Source organism: Cololabis saira, chromosome 17, assembly GCF_033807715.1.
Source record: "Cololabis saira isolate AMF1-May2022 chromosome 17, fColSai1.1, whole genome shotgun sequence".
Taxonomy (NCBI): domain Eukaryota; kingdom Metazoa; phylum Chordata; class Actinopteri; order Beloniformes; family Belonidae; genus Cololabis; species Cololabis saira.
The window spans coordinates 29,765,924-29,787,978 of record NC_084603.1 but is presented as its reverse complement, the minus strand read 5'-3'; the positions used below and the strand labels follow the sequence as shown (position 1 = coordinate 29,787,978).

Genomic DNA, 22,055 nt, shown 5'->3' with positions numbered 1-22,055 from the left:
CAGAAGACAGTAGGTTATCACCATGGCAACAAGCTAAACAGTGATGCAAGCAGGTCTGACACACATAACCACCAGGTGTTTTTGTGACCACAAAATTGCGATACAAACAAACTTTTTTTTTTTTCCCAAATCAAAGTTTAATATACGAGAATAAATGAATAGAACTTCATTGAAGCATATCTGCTATCACAGTGCACACAAGTCACAACACGGGAGTGTAAATGCTTCACATGCCCTTTAGGGAGAGATGGCAGAGGTAGTCAACTGGAGTTTGGATCACAGTGTGTGTGTGTGTGTGTGTGCTTCGTCCTGGCAACACACCAATGTTTACACATACTGCAACATTCCAGCTGAAAAAGATCATATTTTAAACAAGAATTGGCAACCAAACATTGAGAGCCCCCACTGCTCTTCTGGAGCAACGTCTTTAGTGGGGTATTTGCAGTTCTTGTCCTCTTGCAGTCTTCTAAAGTCCTGTGTGTGTGTTTTTATACGTTAGCTGGTTTCGTCAGTGGAACATGAGAACGTGTACGTGTCAATCCTGAAGGTGACACTATTACTTGGAAGTGGAGCACATTTTAAATAAACATCAGTAGTCATGGATTTTTTTTTTCTTGGCAATGATAACTCAAATGACCAATAAAATGTCAAAAACATCAACAAAAAAAGAAAGTAAAGTAAAATAAAATAATTAAATAAAGCCCACACTTCCACATAAACTGTAACTTAACCAAGCTAAAGAAGGTTCCACCACTTTAATTGTATTTAATAAAGATAGATCAGAATGTGGTGGTAATTAGTGAGGTACAAAGGTTGCCCCAACACAACAGGGGGTCCAACTTCAACTTTCTTTTGAGTTAAGCATATTAACAGAGCTATAGTATTTATTAATTCAGGGGAAGGCTGATCATTCTGTATGAGCAGGCGGTCACAGTTCACTATTTCTACCAAACAAGAACACGATGTCCCTCAAAAGTATGCTGCAGGGACACGGAGGAGGAAGCAGAGCAGCGCCTGCAGATTTACAATGCAGGAAAGTCTCCGAGCCATCACGCCTACCAGAGGGGGAACATTCACAACACATCTAAACAAAACACCGAGCGTGTGAGGGACATGTGTTTAAATATACTGCTGAGTTAAAAAAGAAAAAGAAAGATAATGTGATTTATTCAGCATTGTTAAATGTAAACATTTCAAATCTTCCTCTGGCACAGTGCTGCTGCTTTTTTTAAACATTTGTCAAAGGTCTTTACTTTTAATGCTAAAAAAAGAGTGCTGAGAAGATTTATACCCCATCTCATGTCAACCTTTCCTTCAAAGACAGGAAATATGTTGTTACAGCAGACACCTCTCTGGTGAGAGACACACGTCCTGTTTTTGTAGAGGAGATGTGCAAAAAGAAAGAAACAGGTTGTTTTTTTTCAATAATATGATTGATTTAGCCTTTTTCTATTTTCGTGTATTTTATTTTTCGACATTACTGTATGATTCATAATGCACAGTGAAAAAATGTTGACAAAAAAAAATAATCCCACTTATAAAAACATCCACAGATACATGTCGAGGGGCATATAAGAGTAATTAGAGATGTGTTCTTCATTTGAAATTATGTGCCCATCAAAATAAGGTTTTTTAACTTCAAACAACAGCCACAGCCTGCACAGTTCTTTCATAGGGCTGACACCATCTCCATGACATGTTGAATGATCTGTTATTTTTGGAGTAAAAATCATAAGATTTGTTGTTGTCTGTTTATTTTTTTTAACACTTTTGTGTAATAAAATACAATTGCATGGATGCAGACAGTTCTAGCAGTAAAATAGACCGGATCTGAGCAGAAATCCGTCCGACTGCCTCCACTCCGTCCAGCAAAGTGGAGCGTAATCAGAGATATAAAGATACAGAATAGAAATGTTCCCGTCACCAACAGTCTCCCACTTGAGATGCAGGCACAAAGTCATGGAGAACATCATCAATCTGAACTTAAAAACTGTGACAATGAGCACCTGGTAACATAGCGAGTTTGAATCACAGTTACCACTTCCTGTCACAACAAGACAGGATGTTGAACTAAACACAAATATCACAAGCAAGCAAAGAGAGAAATGCTGATGGAGGGCTTAATGGGTGAGATTTCCGAGTAATATGAGGCAATCATCTCTGCATTCCCACAATGTTGTGCAATAATCTTTTTCTCTATTTTTCTGCTTTGAAATTGTACATTATACTTTCTTTCAGGCAAAAACTTTTTTTTTGTGCAATGATAATATTCTTTAAATTTAAGCTTAATTTTCTTCTTCTATTTTCTTCATTTTAAAGCAGACAGCAAATACCATATAAACAAAACCTGATAGTGTCCTGTACTTGTAATCATCCTGATACTTATCTACTTTTTTGGTCTCTTTTTATCCAAAATGGACTGCTCAGGCTTCATGTCTTGCAAAATAAAGTGTAAATAAAAGTGAAAATCTCTCTATAATAATTAGAAATAATGGTAAACAGAGATAAAAAAAAAAAAAGAGCCTGAGCTGGTTTATGGCCATTCAGGGGGTGAAAAGTTTCAAGAAGTTGCAGACAGAAATAAAACCAGTGATAAGACTACACATTCTCAAGAGTTTATGTCCACTACTTAACAAATGATGTCATATTATCCAGGAGGAAATCTTATACATGCAGCTTCTTGAAATTACCCTTTGAACAAAGCAAAGCGACTGTTGCAGGACCAGACAGCTGTGTGAAGTGTGTGTGTGTGTGTCCGTGTGTGTGTGTGTGTGTGTGTGTGTGTGTGTGTGTGCAAGTTGTGCAATCTGTGTTTGTGAGAGCAAGATAATCTAGAGGAGGGAGACTGATGCACCAGTCCGTTAAACCACAGAGAGCCTCTTCCCCCCTTGATTTCTGTCGTCTCAGTGCATCCACAGATAGCTGCTCCAGGTGAATTATTGGCTCCTGCATTTCACCTGATGGCTCCATCTCCGCTCCGGAGGATGTCCTCTCAGGTCGTCCTTCACGTCCTCAGCTTTAAGATGACCGTTGCCAGGATGAGGAAGAAACTGTTCCAGCCCAGGGTGATGGCGAAGCCTCGCCACACTAACATCTGAGAAAGTCCCCAGCCTGGCGAGAGGATTGCAAAGTCACAATGCAGATACAAGAAGCGGAAAAAAAAAAGACTCATAAATCAGGCCAGCAGGTCCTATGTCGGAGTCACCACAGCAGATCGTGTTAATAAATGTTAGATGAGCTTCCTTGACGCAAGTTTCCTGATTTATCTGGGCTTGTGACTAAATGTCTGGGGCAGTTGGGGTAATGGTGGATTTCAGTGCCCAGGGGTGCTTTAAGGTTGCGTTGGTGCTGGGGATCGGTGAACAACTCTATCCACTATGCCACCACAGCCACACTAATACTGGATTACATTTATGCTTTAAACACTTTATTTAACTAACCTCTAAACAAGACTAGGTAGATATAAGAGAACATCTATAATTGCAAAATTATCTGGCAAAACCATCTCCAAATGAACTCCTCAGTAAAAACACCTCTAAAAACGCTGACTTAAGTTTGAAAAGTTGAACGAGAACAAGCCACAAGAGCAAGACAAAGATGAGAAATTAAGCCGTACTGCACATCTCAAACACACTAACACATCAGAACAAAGACCTCGTACCAACTGTCAAGCATATTGGTTGAGGGCTGATAATTAAGGATTTGTTTTGCAGCCACAGAACTTGGACACCTTGCAGTCACTGATTCAACCTCCTCTTTAGTGTTGTAGAGTCACATGTGACACCGTTTGTCCAACAGCTGAAGGTTGGTTGAATTTGTGTCATGCAACAGGAAAACAAGCCCCCATGCAGATCAGCGGATCTACGACATACTGACTGAAAAAATCTACATGTTTGAGTGGCCCAGTGAATTTCCAGACTTCAACAAAACTGAAAGGCTGTGGCAGGACTTTCCGAGAGCTTTGAACCCTCACAAACCTCAGTGAACTGGACAAATGTAACGATGACTGGAACAAGAAAAAGTAATAATCTCATAAATACAGCAATACTTACAGATAGTTCTGAAAGTCACTGAATCACGGGATCTACTTTTGTTTAACTGTATTAAAATTCATTTTTCTAAATTAATTTTGCTTTTGTTCCATAAATTACATAGTGGAAAAAAAAGAAGCAAAATTTTACATTCATGCGAAAATGTCTTTCCAGTCCAATTTGTGCCAGATTGAATCAGCTCTGACCTTTAAACCTCTCGAATATGGACAAAGGTTTGTTATAAAGTGAGATAATAAATATTACATGGATTTATTGAATTCTTTTTTGTGCTGTGGCTTAACTAAAGTTATTTGCAACTGTTTTAAGCCATTTTGGACCATTTTACTGGACAAAAAATCATATGCAATGCGCCAAGCTGAACACAGCAGTGCCAAAGTGAAAAAAAATGAACTCAGTTTCACCTTAGTATTTCTCAGATAACCTACCTAGCTCAAACACATTTAAATTTCTTATATGCATCCAGTTAAGTAGTGCTATGCTGATTGCAAAGAGGCTGTAGAAAATTAGGAAAACATTTGCTCATGAGTTCCATTATCAATTGTAGACTGAAGAAGTCGACTTCACCCCAGCGATAATCTTTCTAAACAGCTTCTTCAGCCTTCCTGCATATTGTATAACACGGAAGGTGGGAGCGGTGTCGTCAGGTGTTATTGTTCGGAGGCAACGAGGTCAGAAGAAGGAGAAAAGATTACACCTGACATTCCAGGAAGATGGGTTACACAGGCCCCCCGCGGCCCATTAATGATTTAGACGACAGGCTAATTGTGTGTAAAGTGACAGGAAGAGTAATGAGGTGACTCTCACACATGCTTGTCGTATCACGGCGATGTTGTATGATGATGTCATGAATGTACGTTACCTCTGTACATGATGCAGCGAAGGGCCTCGGAGGCGTAAGTCTGAGGAAGAGCCAGGCTGAGGTAACGGAGAGGATACGGGATACACTCCACCGGCCAGATGATACCTGCACCACAGGACAGACAGGGCACGGAGTCAGATGGCGAATAAATAAAATACAGTTTCCGTCTGGATTCTGATGATGTGACTATCAAACGTCACGTGATCTTCATCACCGCGTCCCTTCGTCCACTTATCCTTCATTTATTCACAGGCTTCAGATTTACATTCAGTCTGATGTCTTTGACGCCTAAACTCTTGAGTTCAAAGATGATGATCACGCTCTTGTTTGCCGCCTCAAGCCTACGATGTTCCACAAGAGGGAACAAAGGGCGCTCCTGTGAACCAGGTTAAAGTCAGCCGGCGTACAAAAGTGAGAGGTTTTGAAACGGATCAAAGACCATCAGAGGGATGTTAAAGCATGCGCTTTCCTTTTCATTTCTGCAAAACTGCATCAACTCTTAGTATTCTAAGAGTCCTCAATGTCTTTGAACACAAGTTATCACTTTTTCAACATAACAAAAGCTTTGAAATAAACACTTACAGCATGAACTATGAACTTGCATAAAATGCATAAAAAATGCATAAAATGCATCATATTTCATTCAAATGCAGAGACGTGGCAAAGAAAAGGATTTCAGATTCATCCCAACAGCAGACACTGATTATGTGATTATATTCAACAAACTTTGCCTGCATTTCACATTAGACAATTCAAAACAAACTTTTCCCCATGACAAAAAATATCAAATCAAATTGTATAACCTAATTTCGAAATATATGAGGGACTGTGTAGGATGCACATTTAAAATGCAGTTACTGGCACATCATTTAAACAAAAATATTAAATTCAAATTAGGATAATGTTAAAAAAATGAAACATTGAGACTAATCCACATTATTTTGGAAATGAAAATCAACTTCAGTCTTGATCCTTGGTTTTGTTGATCATGTATGAGTTTTAGTTTTGTTGGACAACAGAAAGACAACATTTTTGGACTCGGGGAAAGTGGCTTAAAATCATAAAGATGTGTGAGAAATTTAAGTAACACTTCCCTCTTTAATAAACATCAACACCCAAGATAAGCAGAGAGGATATTAGTCATTTTACTGTATAACCTTTTTTCTATGATCTGTGTAATAACAGATTATAACATTTTATTTTAGTTTATTAAGCAAAATCAAAACTCATCTACCAGAGCTGCCACCAGAGGAGATTGTAAAACTGCATATAGAAAAAGTGCCTTTGGGCAGTCAGCCTTTTCCTATCGAGCAGCTCATACCTGGAACACTATACCCATACAACTAAGGAACATCACATCTCTTCATTCATTCTCTAAAAACATAAAAAAGTGGTTACTGGATAATCAAACATGCTGTCATAATCTGGTATAGGGCTCAGGTTATTATTTTTATACCTGTTTGTGTTTATGTGCGAGCTAATGTGTTTGTGTGCTATAATTCTTTTATGTCGTTTGTCATTATTCGGAGTGTCATGGTTTTACTAATTGTTTGTACTCTGTGTTTTAGGGTTTTAGTGTGTTCTTTTTCAATGTTTTTTATATATGCCATCAACCTGCCAGGGACTGCAGATGTAAATTAGGCTGTATGGCTAAATCTGGCACATTTACATGATGGACTCAAGTGCTCATGTCAATTAATGTGCGTTGTCCCTTTTAAATAAATAAATAAAAATAAATAACATAAGGATCTGTTGAAGATTAACACACCATGGCGAACCACTTAACAATCTTTCTTTTTTCAACGAGAGGAACTTTCAACCAACATAAAGTGCACGCTCACACAGAAAGGTTAGGTCTCTTACGACTCACCGCTGAGGATGAGGTTGGGGTAGAAGACGCCCAGGGCGGCCTGGTTGGCGCTCTGCTCATCGTCCATCGCTGCAGAGATGACGAGGCCAAACGAGATGCCGGTGACGCCCTGCATCACGATCAGAGATATCACGAGCATCAAGGAGCCTTCGTTGGGCATCTGCTCAGACAGAAGTGCAGGGGTGAGAGGAACAGAGGAACAGACGGGTTTAATAATGACACGGCTGTCACTGTGACTGTTGCCGTAGATGATGTGAAGATTACAGCTTTTATTCTGGCTGGAACAGACTGAACGCATGCAGAAGCTGAGTGCTTTCTTACTGTAATCCTGAACTCCTGCACCAAGTTGGTGACAAGTGTTTTAAGTGAGTAGGAGGTTCAAACAGCACGACGGCGGCAGCCACTGTCTAAACTACAACCACATCAAGCCAGTAATTCACTCGTCACCGTGACGCCGAGCGGCTGCCGCTGCGCTCACAACCAGCAGCTGGATCCCGTTTCAGATCAGTCCGTTAAAATGAGCTACGAGCACTAAATGCATCACGCAAACGGTGAGATTAAGGGACTTTTTTAGGAGCTTTAAACCAGACTACAAACCAAGAGATCCCTGTAGGGACCAGAATGAATGTGAAGCCCACTGCAGATACAGCAAGTTTAAACAGTCGTCTCCAGAGCCTAGAGGGGTCTTATGACCATATGTCTAGTTTTAATCACATTTTTTAGCAAACAAACTTTTTTAATGTCACCTTAATGACGACAGTTCTGTATTTCAGACTTATATCAGACCGACCAAAGCCTTAAAAACAGAAAAAAGATATGAGGTACAGTCAGCTGTACCTCAGTTTATGTGGGTTTAAGATTGTGTGATTAAGATTAAAACAGAAAGGATTGTTACCTGTCTTACACTGGCCTTTTAGATCCTTATTGACCTTTAAATCTTGTATAAAGCCCTTTATGGGTCTACAGGGAGCTGTGCAAAGGACGGTGGGATCTGTCCGGGGTGTTACTGCCTCTCACACAATTGATGAGGGGGGAAAAGGAAATAAAAAAAAAAAGATGGGTGCCAAGTGTTGCTTTGGTCTGTGTTGGTTGGAATTTTCTGGATAGTTTAAACTAAGAAAAAGTGCAGAGTTAAAAAAGGAGAGGGAATTCTGAAAAAGCTGAAGTCTACATTATCCACAACTTCACTGTTTATAGCCAGGGGTCAGTGTGGGTAATGTTTTGACCAGGAGAAAAAATGAAGAAAATAAGTAAAAAGTGACATCTTTGATGCCATGGAATTAGTAATATTAACAAATTATAATGAAAACTGTATCATAAAGATGAAACTATGAAAATGATGAGTGATTTAACAGCTGCAAGTTGTAATTAATGTGTAAAACTATGTTCTTAACCCTCTCTAGTTATTAATAAGAGCACATACAACTCCGAAAAAGGCCGTCCTGAATTTATGCACATAAAACTGAAGTGAATAATTACTGTGTCACGTTAAATTTAAATCATTGAATACTTCTGTAATGTTTTCATGAGCAGTTTGTGAGCGTTGTAAAAATCAGTCACTATTAAATGGGTTTAATAGTTTATTTTGAGTAGGAGAGGCGCATCCAAACTCAAAGCAGACCTCCTTTTTAAGAGCATGAGAGCGAGTGAGAAAATGGAAAAAAAACAACCTGAAAATAAATAAATAAACAAAATCTGCAGGACCCGAGCACCCCCTGATGTTCTCCACTAATGTTCAGCCAAAAATACCACGAGAAATGAGAGAAATGTCACTAATGATGTAGTTTAGTAGTAAACAACTCACATGGAGGGGCGTGTAAACACAGACAAGACACTTTTCAAAAACCACATAAAAATAGAAAAAAAGTCTGCAAGTCTCAGTTCAGAGGATTCAGGGTGATAACTCTTGACTGTGTGTGCATGTGTGTGTGCATGTGTGTGTGCGCGTGTGTGTGTGTGTGTGTGTGTGCAAAGACACTATCTGTCTCCCCTGACAACGCGCAAAAATAGCCCTGCACCGATAGGCCACATGACCACTCGGTTGCCACAGCAATCAAAGACTGTTGTCGTGGTGATCCAGCAGTGAACCCTGGATACGGCCGAGCCAGGAAATGATTTATGGGGTGGTGGTCTCTTTGGACTTCAGCACCTTAATTAACACACACACACACACACACACACATCCACACACACACAATGACAGGCAGACATGAAAGCACCCACACCCTTGAATGCGTTTCCCTGCGTGAACTCACCTCACACAGACACACACAGACACACGGTTTATGTCCTTTCCCGTCTGTGGGCCGTCTCCCAGTGTTTCCCACAGGATCAGATCGCCCACCCGGTGGTCCGGGACGGGACCACCTCCAGTACGATCTGATTTATACTCCCGCGTATCGTTATTTACACTACATTAACGGCAACAGAAGGGCTGAAGGTTCTCCTCACTCATTTGCATCCAGATGTTGTTGTGTCTTGTGATCTCGTACGTGCGTGCAGGAATGAGAAACACATCGTGAAGCACTTTGTGGGGCTAAAAAAGGCTTAAAAAAGGTGCTCCATAAGCACAGACTATTTATCATATGGTATTCAGTCACTAAACAGACCGCGGTTGGGTAATACGCTGACATCACACTGCTCCTGTCTGAACCCGTTTTTGTTTTTTAAACATAAGGTTAATAAAAGGGTCTGAAAAAAGTAAGGTGGGCTGTATAGCAGCGTTGCAAAGTAGAAAATAGTAACTAAAAGAGAAGAAATGTGTGCGTAGAAAGTAGGACCAGTGTGTGCAAAAGCCGTCTATTGTTAATCAATAGAGGAACGAACGCTGGAGCTGTGCTGCGTTCTCACTCTGAACCCTCAGTCCCCTCCAGCCGGCTAGACTCAGGCCATAAAGTTTCCTTCCTCTCCAGTCCACAATTATAACGCAGGAAATATATTAGATATAAGCTGATCTTGAGAAGTGAAGGTTAAGTGAAGCTTCCCGGCGAATTACGCTGAATTCTTAGGAACATAATTATGGACTTTATCTGCTGCAGGTTAAGTCAGATTTTTGATGATGTGGTAAAAATGTAAATGAAAAGAGCTGCCAGGCTCGTGAAACATTAACCTTCAACATGTCAGAAGGCATTTTCTTTATATTAAACTCCAAACAAACCATATTAGGAGTGAAATTGGTTGCTAAATAGAAACTATACTGTACGTGTCTGCCTCAGGGGTTTAATATTAAGTTAACTGCGGCTGTCCGTTCTACAAATAGTTATTCGTTTTTCAGTTATTTGGTTGTTTTATAACTATTATTAAGTTTTATCTAAAGTGCACATGTCTGTGTTTGTGCGTAGGTACTGTGTGGAGTGTGTTTTATTGCATTATTAACCTTGAAGACGAGCAGGATGAAGATGAGCATCAGGCAGATCTGAACGCTGATGACGACCAGCTGAGAGAAGAGGTGAGCCAGCATCGTCTCCACGGAGCTCACACCTGGCACACGGAAACATGACGCATAACGTTTTTCATTTTTATACCAAAGACAAATATACCAAATATCGTTGAAGCCGGTTATACGAAGCCCTTTGTTTAAAGATCCAGTCTATCGAATACAATCACAAAGAAAAAGTGCTAAATATGCCTTTTTGTCTGATGGATGAATGGATCATGTAATATCAAGTGCTTTGAGTCTTTTGACACATCCAAAAAAGATAATAAATATTAAGTCCATCATATTTGCAGCTCTATTTCTACAGCCTTCCTTATTTCACTTTAAAATTTGCCCTTTTTTCCATTAAAAACAAAGAACCTTTTGAACTCTTTCTGCTGAACACTTTTATTCCGTTTTATTCCGTCTGTATGTTGAGGGGCACTTTCTAATCATAACCGTGATTTTTCAATGCTTCAGCTTCATGATCTCATCATGAATTCAAACTGGGTTAACAACTACTTTGTTCCAGCGACTGACATGTAATCAACAAATGAATAGGTCATTATGAAGCGTTCCTCTGAAAACAGTCCCTCTGAATATTTGCTCGCCGGTAAACGTCTTCACAAGCGGCTGTGATCACGCTCCTCCATCTGCTGGTCAGGTCTCAAATGACACTTAAATGATGCATTGATTGAATTTTCATCAATAATAAACGTCTGACACCTACACTTCCCCGCTAACAGTAGAGAGACATCAGAAAGAGTAAATCCACAGACGCCAAGCCTCTGACTCATGAATCTCCTGCCAAAACGATGCGAAAAAACCTCCTGAATAATCAAAATATGTGTAAACTATATCACCAATCAAATGTAAACATTTTTTCTACACTGTTTTTTTCTAGGATAAAGAATCTACAACTAAAAATGAATTAATGAAAGTAGATTTTTTTTTCTGTTGACAAAAAGCAACAACAATAATCTGATTTCAAGGAAATTAAAAACAAAGATAAATGCATTCATTTCTTCAATTGATGTTTTCCTAAATCTTCCATAACCTGCATCACCTATAACCAAACTCAAAGTGATCTTTAACAGGCAGGCGGTTAGTGGTTTCTCAGTTTTTTTTTACAAAAAAGTTATTTTTTATCAATCAATTATTTTACAAGCCCTTGACGTTCTAGTTGTGCACAGGTTTATAACTCTCCAGAACGAACACTCGTAAACCTGAAAACACTTAATCCATGCAGCAGTTACAGTGGATTTGGGACACCATTGTTAGTCACTGCGGGAACATTGTGAACTTTGACTTGTTACCTGCGACCCAGCACCTGTCCAGCAGCCCCTCCTTCCTCTCCAGGACAAAGGACAGAGCCGTCAGGCCCACAGCCAGGTAGAAGGTGATACTGGAGGGACACAGATGAGAAGGAAAGGGGGGGCATTAAATAAAAAATTGGCAAAGTTGATGCTTTTTTGGTTATTTTAAGTACATTTTAGTACTGACCTAAGCACAGCTCCAGGTGTCACAAATGTAGAGAAGTCTTTGTTTTGACTGCCGTAGATTGGCTCCTCAATCTAAAATATAACACGAAAAAAAAATTAGTTTAACGTAAACATTTACATATAGCTATTCAGTACTTTTCATCTTTGAACTTTCTTACCTTTATTGGCAAGTCAGCAATGTACGACATACTCCCCAATTTACTGGCCGCAAAAGTCTGCAGACAGAGACCATTACAGGATTAATTAAATTCAATTTTATTTACGTATATAGCGTCTATTACAACAGAAGTTCTCTCTAGGCGCTTTCCAGAGACGCAGAACATGACCCCCGAGCAATTATTACATAAACATAACATAAAAAATGGCAGGTAAAAACTCCCCTATTTAGAGATTACAGTGTTTATGCTGCCTGCTTGCAAAACGTTTGATTTTTCTTTGTCAGCCTATAAATCAAACCATGATGCAATACCACTTCTGACCACACGGGGGCATCGCATCACAGGAAAGTTCATGCGTACGACACCTCGCGGAACAAAGTGATATTGTTGCAGTATTATCAACAGACATCATTATGTCCCCATGCCCGGCTTTTATTGGAATCACGACAGTGATCAAAGCAATTTAGGAAGTTTCTTGCAAGGTTTGCAATATTTCAGTTGATTTGTAATGAATCCAGAATGTATGACATTTTTGTTTTTTTTTAATTGCATTACAGAAAATAAAGAACTTTATCACTATATATATATATATACATATATATATATATATATATATATATATATATATATATATATATATATATATATATATATATATTTATATGTAGGCCGATATGTATGAGGACCTCGGTCAGTAGACACTGCTAGGTGCATTCAACGTCAGTATGCAGTGATTGAAAATGGAAATATACTGTATAGGTGCTACAACCCCCTAAAACAGTTCTGTTAATTCAGACCACATGAGCGTCTAGTCTCATGCACGATATGTACTTTGCTTGTGCCTACTTGTCACAATTGTAACCTTTAATTATGCCAGATATCCTCTAAACTGAGTCACCTTCGTACCTGAAATGCTTCGTGTAGTTTCTTCTGTAGCATGAGAGCAATTTGTTGATCTGGAAAACATAAGGAGCAAAACTTCAACCTCCAAGAGTCACAGGACGTGATATACAGTTTTTTATTTGACTTTAATCTTGGTGTCTTTTTTTAATGACTTCATTTTAGGGTTATGTCACATAACCATGAAACTACCATAATGAGCAAGAAAAAACTAAAGAATGGGTTTGGATCTTACTTGTCTGGTCCAGCCAAACGTGTACTGATCCTCCATCGACCACCGCCCTGGAGACGGTCTTCTGGACCATCCTACGAGACCAAGATCACAGTCAGGATCTGGAATACTAATCTAACTACAGTCAGATGCGGTGCAGAAAAAGATGCATGTCGACATCAAAGATACATCACAGCAGAGTAAATCAGTAGTACCGTAAGAGGATAAAACAAGTGAAAATTAATTTTCATTCATGAGGGCAGCCTTTAGTTTAGGTTTTGACTAAAAGCTTTTTGCAAACCATAATTAAAAACAAATTTTTAACCTTGGAAAATTGCAGCCACGCTAAACAAAGTGATGTACATGACTGCAGGCTGGTATCACTAATTAATTTGCAAGGTCAGACTAATTATTCCTCCGACACAAGCAGCGCAGCGCCCATGGCCTTGTTGAGCCACTGAGGGCAAAAGGAAAACATGGAGGTTAATAAATGTTTAAATGTAGTTAGGAGGAATATTTGTTCATTAACACAAGTGAATGTTGCAAATGACGCCAACCCTCACCTCCGATATTAATTACAGCATTTTGGTCTGCGTGGAATAGCCAAACAGTCTCTTGATGTTTCATACAGAAGAATCTCTCATGGAAAGAGTGGCTGATTAGCTTTGATTTTTTTTATCTTGAATAAACTTTGTCAGTTGTCTTCATGTATAAATGTTTGCTCTGATGAAGCCAAAGGTTGTCAAGGCCAGGGAACACCGAAGAAAAGGTGGGCTTTGGTCAAGCCCTTGAGGGCAGGCATGCCCCAACAAGCCCAAACAAAACCCAGACTTGTCAGTCCAATGAGGCCCCGCCCACCAAGTCAACGCAAAGAGTTGTCAGCCAAAGAAACCTGCAGATGTGGGCCAGGTTTGGGTCAAATGTTCTTCCTTTCTGGGGAGAGTTATTTTGTGTCGGGCATCAAACAGAGAGCCCGATAGCCAAGATACTTGGATGGTAAAATGTGCAGGTGCTGATCATTAGGGCTGGGTATCGATTAAAATGTCAAGAATCGATTCGATTCCGATTCTTAATATTCAGAATCGATTATAATGATTCGATTCGATCCGATTCGATATTGATTTGGCTTAGTGTTATTTAAAATGTTTTTTGAGCTGTTGCCTGAATTATATGACTGTAAAATAACTAGAGAAATAATAATTTCACAATAATTATTGTGAAATAACTAAGAAATAAATAACTCAAACAGGCCTTTAAATATCCATTTAAAGTGCAAAAAATAAAGAAATTGCAACAGTTCATGCAGTAAACAAATCATTTTAGCTTATATAATTTATTCTGTCACCACGCACACATATTGCCATGAAGCACCTGACATTTTTCAGAAGTGTCATGACAAACTGTGTGTCCGACTACTGGGATTAAAGTTCACCGGACGAAAATTATGAAAAAAAAAAAAAAAAAAAAATTGATCTTTAGACAAGAATCGATTTTTAGGAATTAATATGAGAATCGATTTAGAATCGGAAAATCGATTTTTTTCAACAGAGGCCTACTGATCATGTATAGTTTTCTGACCCTCAGCATGTATTAATTAATATTCAAGCCTGACTTATCATCCATCCACCCGGTTTCTCCTGTGCAGGGTCACAGGGGTTGGCCGGAGCCTATCCCAGGTCATTACAGGTGAGAGGCAGGGGTTAACCTGGACAGAACGCCTGTTTATCGCAGGGCCACATATGCAGACAGATAACCATGAGCCTCATTTATATTACCTCTAACTCCGACCATTTGTGAGTGAGCATAAGGTTGAATAATGAAAAGAAAACAGGAAGTGTGTGTGATTTCTTGCAGAGAAGTCAGTAAAACCATCCTACATACATACAAAGAGTGATAGTAAAAGTGTGCCAACTGTCATGTAGCGTCACCAGCTGATGTGGAGATCAGCTGCACCTCTCAGGTCAAGTCAGGGAAATGTTTTACACTGTGAACAAATGTAGTGTTCTGCTGTTGGATCTGGTCGATCTACTGGTTTGTGCCTATTTTATGCTTTCACAGCACAATGATGAATAACCCTTGGACTGAATATGAGTTCTTATTGACAGTAATATGCATGATACTTAATAGACAATGCATTTTGCCTTCTGATGCAGAGGCAGGGTCCTTTTGTTTTCCTCCTGCAGGTTTGTCTCCTGAGCAGCACGTGGGAATTGGCGTTTGATTTGTTGGCCTTAAGCTGAGACCTGCCCCGGGTGTGTTAAGGACAGGCAGGACCAGACCATCCACCCACGCAGAACATGCTGGGACTGACTCCGAAAAACAAAAAGTGCCGGCTGACTCATCCTCACATGACTGTGAGACTGCAGGATTTCTCAACGCCGATCAAAGATGGAGAGCAACAACAAAAGACTGGTGTTTACAAAGGATTCCTTCCCTTCTTCAGCCTGACAAAAACTCTCACAACCACTAAAGAAAAGGACAATAATTTGCTTAATCATAATTTACTTAGATATGGAGAATTTTTGACGGAGGCAAGGTATAGGGATGTTTGCGTCAAAATGTGGAAGGGAAACTGGTTTCTTATCTCAGCAGGTGATTATTTCGTGTCATTAAGTCATTTAGGATGTGCGGCGTGTCTGTGTTCAACACGTCTCGGCTCGGTTCTGCAGCTGGAAGGCTCCTCGGGAGCGTTTTATGGCCCTGCACTGCCTGCTTTACTGCAGGTTTGGCATGATGTCAGAGATCACTTTATCGCAAATCAACACAACCTCCTGCGATCAGAACTGTGCTGCAGGTGCATCATCGCATGTTAAAAGGAAACTACTGGTAGGAACAGAAATGAGGAAGGAGAAGCAAGCAGGGAGACCAAAAAAAAAAGAAAAAATCTTTGTGATGGAGAAGTAAATAAACCCACGATAAACAGAAAGATCTACATCTGCTGTGTACTTATACGTGTGGCTCAAGTATAATATGATCACTGCAGCCAACGGCACCAGCTTTAACTTTGACACAAATATTTGATGTAATTCATTGTCTCTGATTCGTACTTCTATTAAGGGAAATTCAGATATTTTTAAGCTGGGCCCCTTTTCCCATATTTCATAGTCAGAATGATTAATATGGACATTTTTATATTTAGAATCAGTCCTATGATTAGAGAGGTCACTATAAATGGAAAATGAAACAGCTGCGAACGTTTGCATCACAGTTTCAGGCTCAAACTGTCTGACAACATTATAGATGGGATTTTTACCATAAGTGGAGTTATTTTAACATAGCAGATGACCAAAATATCACCAGCAAAGAGCAGATATTGTTACGCAGCTTTAGGTTCCTGTTCATTGAAAACAAGCAACAGTTCCTGATTTTGCCTTTTCTGAACTCTGAGAGCAGAATGATGTGGACATCGTATGCAGCCTGACCTGCAGATCAGCTCATTTGAGGTCAATATACTGTCCTTTAGAAATACTGCCAGTCAAAGCACCTGTCACTACAGAAAAAGGCTGTTATAACAAACTAAATGGACTTAATTTCATCTTTTACTATTATTGTTTCGCTCTGACACACAAATAGCCCCAAATGCTCCAACACTGCCAGTTATTTTCTTCATGTATGATACTAATATAGTTTTACTTTAACAATCATGGTGAATTACAGGGCCACTCTTCCTCTTAGTATTTAACAAGGAATAAGTTTGACTGCTGTCTTATGTTTTTCTCAATATCTAATTAGGGCCTTACAGTGCTTTTTTTTTTTTTTTTTTCTCTCGTTTTTCTTCCAATGAAATGGGGGCCTTTTTGCCCCCCTAAACGTGCCCCAAAAGTCACCAAATTTTGCACGCAAGCCAGGCATGGCGAAAGATTTGATATCTAATGGTTTGCATTAATGGGCGTGTCCTAACAGCGCCCCCTAGAAAACTTTGTGCCTCAAGCCCCACAATACGGTTTGACGTACATGCACGAAAATCGGTACACACCTGTATCATGTCGCAACTTAAAGGAAAGTCTCTTGGCGCCATGGCCGAAACCCAACAGGTAGTCGGCCATTTTGAATTAATCGTGTAATTTTGGCGCAATTTATGCCATTTCTTCGTCCGTTTCTTCGCCCGAACCGTAACGTGCACCCAGATGTGTAAAATGTGCGTCTCCATCCTGCGACGACGGGCATTACTTTTCTCAGTCAAAAGCGTTACCGTGGCGACGATAGCGCGCCCCCCCCTTCATATGATTGGTCCATATTTGATAGTTCCTACTTTCTGCCATAACTTTTGAATGGTTTGACATAAAGAGTCGTGGGTGGTGTCATCGGACTTAGTTTTGAGCACTTGACTTTTATTGGTGAAAATTGCACGAGCGAGGGCCCGTTCATCACTGCTTGCAGCTTTAATTCTACTTGTAGCTTAATCTTTTTTCTATTAGGTGGCCAGCTATGCTTACGTTAATAAACGCCTATGGTAGCTCATGATGGTGAGGATAAGCAGCTTTCGCCTGTAGCAAAGGCTCCTAAATATACTTGATGTCATATAGATACTACACACAGCACTGTGTACTCATACAGTCTGTTACGGATGCTGCTTAACAGAAACAAAGAAAAACCCTTTGCTGATGTTGATGCTGACAGCTGCACAAACCCTTATTCAACTTACTCTTGGTTATATTTTGTGAGTTTGGAGAAATGTGGACAGTGTTCTTATATTCATGGCCCCGACCCGTTTGTTGCTCTCACCGTTTATTCAGGTAGCTGGTGAAGTTCTCTCCGAAGCCGAGGACACCCCAGTAATCTCCTTTATAGACTCCTTCAAAAGCCTTATCGTGGGACAAGGGCACCTACGTATCAAGGACGAAAAGGTCAGTTTAATCACTGTATTTCCCACTTCAGTTGAGTTAAGTCCCGTCTTAAGTCTTATCTGTCGCACATTACCGTCCTTTCATTCTGCTTCAAGACACTTAAACAGGTACTGAACCTAATAAATTAAAACTACACTGTTCACATCCTCACTGAGCATCTTCTCAATACTGGTCAATACTGTACTGTCTTATGTTGCTAAGTTATAGATCCGGGTCTTCAAAAAAAAAAAAAAAAAAAGGAAAATTGAAAAGTCTGTTCTGCTGTAAAGAGAAGTGAAACCCATTTGCTTAGAGTTCAATTACTTTTTACAACCAGGGGAAACGCCAGTTCCTTCCTGAAACAGATGTTCACACAAGCTCTTTCTAGGCCAGCGGTGTCAGACTTTATTTCATCCTGGGTCCCATCAGCACTACAGTTAGTTTCTACGGCAACTGCAAGACTACTAAAATGTTTTATGAAGCCTCTAAATGAGTTTTTCTTTTCTTTGACATTTTTGCATCAAATCTGTTATGTAACCACAAAACTGAATTTGAGAGGACGCCATCATGAATCAAGACTGATTGAGGTAAATGTCATGATGATCCATGAATGTCTAAAACAGTGTAGAATTATACTGTAAGCGCATCATTATCTTTGCATGTTCTTGCAGGCCACAGAAAGCCTGCCTGATGGGGGAAATGCAAAACGACCACACTCGTGTGAGACTGAACAAAGTGTCAGACTGGATGATCAGCAGTTAATATCTCTGAATCTACCAGCGGATCATCAGTACATGTGACCAAGCAAATCACGCTCGATAGATACAGAAGACAGAACAAAGAGCTAATCACACACGAGTACCTGCATTATGCTGGAGTTGTCCAGGATGGCGAGCAGAGCTTTGCTGTAGGAAGAGGGGGAGGTCTCGTTATTCACCACGGCAACCTGGATTCCCCTTGGATCTCCTCCAACACACAAACAGATCAGGGAGATCTGGATGACAGGCAGCAGGAACTGGAAACACAGCGAGCTGCGAACGCAGAGGAGACAACGGCAACAGTCACAAGTGCCCTGGTTACAGAGGTGTCAAGTAACGAAGTATAAATACTTTGTTAACTTACTTAAGTAGAAATTTTGGTTATCTATACTTCACTGGAGTAATTATTTTTCAGACGACTTTTTACTTTTACTCCTTACATTTTCACGCAATTACCTGTACTTTTTATTCCTTACATTTTAAAAACAGCCTCGTTACTCTATTTCATTTCGGCCTTTAAAAAAAAACTATCCAGTTAAATTGCTCCATCCGGATAGAGTGAATTTGGTTGTGGTTGTTTCAGATGTTCTTGTCCAGTTTTGTTCTTACATCCGTTCCCTCAGATTCCTGCAACTAAACTTGGATGTACATTCCAATAAAGGTTAGGATAAATGATAACATGCCTCTGAAGTTTGACTTTTTGCACCATTACAATACTTATAGGCAACTAGTCATCATATCTCCTGCTCTCTGAAACACATGTTAATGCTCAATAGTACACATATATGGTTCTTTAATATATTTGATTTATACTAAGATACATTCATTTTCAATGCCTTTTGTCCTTAATGGCTTTTTTTCCCCCTTACATTACTTTTACCTTTTATACTTTAAGTAGTTTTGAAACCAGTACTTTTATACTTTTACTTGAGTAAAAAACTTGAGTTGATACTTCAACTTCTACAGGAGTATTTTTAAACTCTAGTATCTATACTTCTACCTGAGTAATGAATGTGAATACTTTTGACACCTCTGCCTGGTTACAGGCGACGTCTGCAGCTGATGACTTCACGGCGCCGTTAAATACCTGACGACTTAAACTTACCCCGGCATCCTCTTCATCCGCAGCATTGTTTTGATAAAGAGCGCAGCGATGATTCTCGGCTTTGGCAGCATGTGTTTGGCTCGCATCTTCCAGTCCGCTAAAGACGCAAAGAAATATTCACAATTCAATAAGATGCTCCAAACAACATTTCACACATAATTACAAACTAACTACACTGTAAGATCGCATATTAATGTTCAAACTGGAGTGGGTTTATACTAGTTTATGTAGCAACAGTGGCAGGAAGTTGTACTGACTTTGTTTATTGTGTCTTTCTTTGTATCTCCAAGAGATTTGTTTTGCTGTTAAAAGGTGAAAAACTGCTAAAAATAATAATTTCTTTTAGCACTTTTCTTTGCCGGTTTGGATGCTATCGTGCTAAAGAGGTTTCAGCTGGTAATTATGTCAGTTTGTGACATCTGTTATGATGGGTAACCATGGCAAAGGTGAAAACCGCACACATGGGGAGGCAGCTGCCTGAGCTCTGGGAAGCTCAAGTAATCCTTGGAATAATACTCCTAAATCCAGACCGGTTACAGAGGAGATGCCGAGGATGCAGGATGACACAGAGTAAGACAGAGGTTTAAAACATGTTATCCACCTGCATCCTCATCATCATCATGTAGGATGTGAAATCTCTGGTAGATAAAGCCGATGAGCTTGACGCACAAACAAGAGTGCAGCAGAAATATTAGTAAAACCCGAATGCATCATACCAATATTTTTCCCCAAGACATGTTTTGGGCTGCAGAGCTTCTCTACACAAGCTACATACGGACCAACAGAAGTAAAGGAGAAGGGATTGTTGTGCTTGTTACAAATAGATATTGGTTATTATTGGTTACTGTGAAAGACCATCTCTGCACCCCACGTATTACGCCGTTGGCTCTGAGTTGTCTTCTGTAATTTATATAATTTATAAATATGTTTACACAGTACAGAAGTAAAAAAAATATTACTTTTTTTCTCATACTATGTATATACATTGTAACATCACCTCTTCACCTCTGTGTCCTGAAAGGTCCACTCTTGTTTGATTGTTAAAAAATGAAGAAGCAGTCCCAAGCTAGGTACTTAGCATGCATTAATGATTTAATGGTTTAATGGTAATTAGGGCTGGGGATCGATTCAAATGTCAAGAATCGATTCGATTCCGATTCTTAAGATTCAGAATCGATTATCAAGATTTGATTCGATCCGATCCGATTCGATTCCGATATTGATTTGGGTTAGTGTTATTAATATTAAATAACTGTTTTTTGAGCTGTTGCGTGAATTATATGACTGTAGTTATGCAAAATATTATTACTAGTATTATATTGAGATTAAACAGCAAGTATTGGCAGCTAATGATGCTGTAAGGACCAATCACCTCTCAGAATGCTGATAGAACTGCTTTCAGAAACATCATGTGGGTCAGAATTATCAAACAGATCCAGGGAGGAAACAGAGTCGTATGAAATCGGTTTTATTTTTTTGGGGATAAACAAAAAAATAACCAAAAGTTGTAATGTAATGATGAAAAAAAAATACATAAATAAATAAAAAAAATAAATAAATAAAAAAAATAAAAACCGATCTTTAGACATATGAATTGATTTTTAGGAATTAATATGAGAATCGATTTAGAATTGGGAAATCGATTTTTTCAACACAGGCCTAATGGTGATGATGTTAAGTAAAGAAATAAGAGGATGGACCACAAACAAGGTGGTAAAAATTATTCTGAACAAACTGAAGGAAAGAAAAGGAAAAAATAACAACAAAATGTCACAGTTTAGTGTTTTGTAACCGTTATTTCTCTAAGACAGATCGTAAAACCCTGCTGTACACGACACACAGAAATAAGCACCAGCTGGATTACAGCTGGCAGCTGCATAGCCGGCACGTTTAAAAGCAACAGGAAAGAGAGTGAATATTAGATTTGCATCACGCAGCTGGACGATGAAAGACTCCAAATAAAAGGTAAACTTGTCCAATAACTTTTTTTTATCATATCCATTATCTACAAATACCCCTATGTGCAGATAAGACCCTGCTGATTTATGGTTGATAGCAGCTAAGACAAAGGTCTGAATGTAGCAATGCACGGCGGTGATAGAGTAAGACTGAGTGTGCTGATCATATCAGTATATCCATAAAGTTGGACACTTTTGCTTGGAGATCCCTTAAAAAGATTTTGTGGTTTTCAAAGTGCTTTCAAATAAGAATGCTTGACACCACAAAAGGAAGAAAAGGCTTGAAGCCATCGTTGCAGCTGGAAATTATGTAAGTGTGAGATTCAGGATGCGGTCTCAACCAGTCGATAGGTATTAGGGCTGATGCATAGAGAGTGATTTTTAATGTGGGATGTTGCCACTTTTCAGAAAGCCAGCTGTCTTGAGTAAAAGCAATATTAA

General features: G+C 39.4%; 1 protein-coding gene across 2 annotated transcripts in view; it reads right to left on the bottom strand.

Annotated features, from left to right (window-relative positions):
• Positions 1-129: 129 nt before the first annotated feature.
• Positions 130-22,055, bottom strand: part of abch1 (ATP-binding cassette, sub-family H, member 1) — a 37,205-nt gene continuing 15,279 nt past the window's right edge. For both annotated transcript variants that reach the window (XM_061745570.1, XM_061745571.1), the window contains exons 9-20: positions 19,657-19,753; positions 18,656-18,824; positions 17,693-17,793; positions 12,992-13,062; positions 12,763-12,812; positions 11,857-11,913; positions 11,700-11,770; positions 11,513-11,601; positions 10,158-10,261; positions 6,782-6,941; positions 4,912-5,016; positions 130-3,111 (exon numbers count right to left, since the gene is read on the bottom strand). In XM_061745570.1, coding sequence (XP_061601554.1) covers positions 3,005-3,111; positions 4,912-5,016; positions 6,782-6,941; positions 10,158-10,261; positions 11,513-11,601; positions 11,700-11,770; positions 11,857-11,913; positions 12,763-12,812; positions 12,992-13,062; positions 17,693-17,793; positions 18,656-18,824; positions 19,657-19,753 — 1,181 coding nt within the window. In that variant the 3' untranslated portion in view covers positions 130-3,004. The remainder of the gene's footprint in view (positions 3,112-4,911; positions 5,017-6,781; positions 6,942-10,157; positions 10,262-11,512; positions 11,602-11,699; positions 11,771-11,856; positions 11,914-12,762; positions 12,813-12,991; positions 13,063-17,692; positions 17,794-18,655; positions 18,825-19,656; positions 19,754-22,055) is intronic.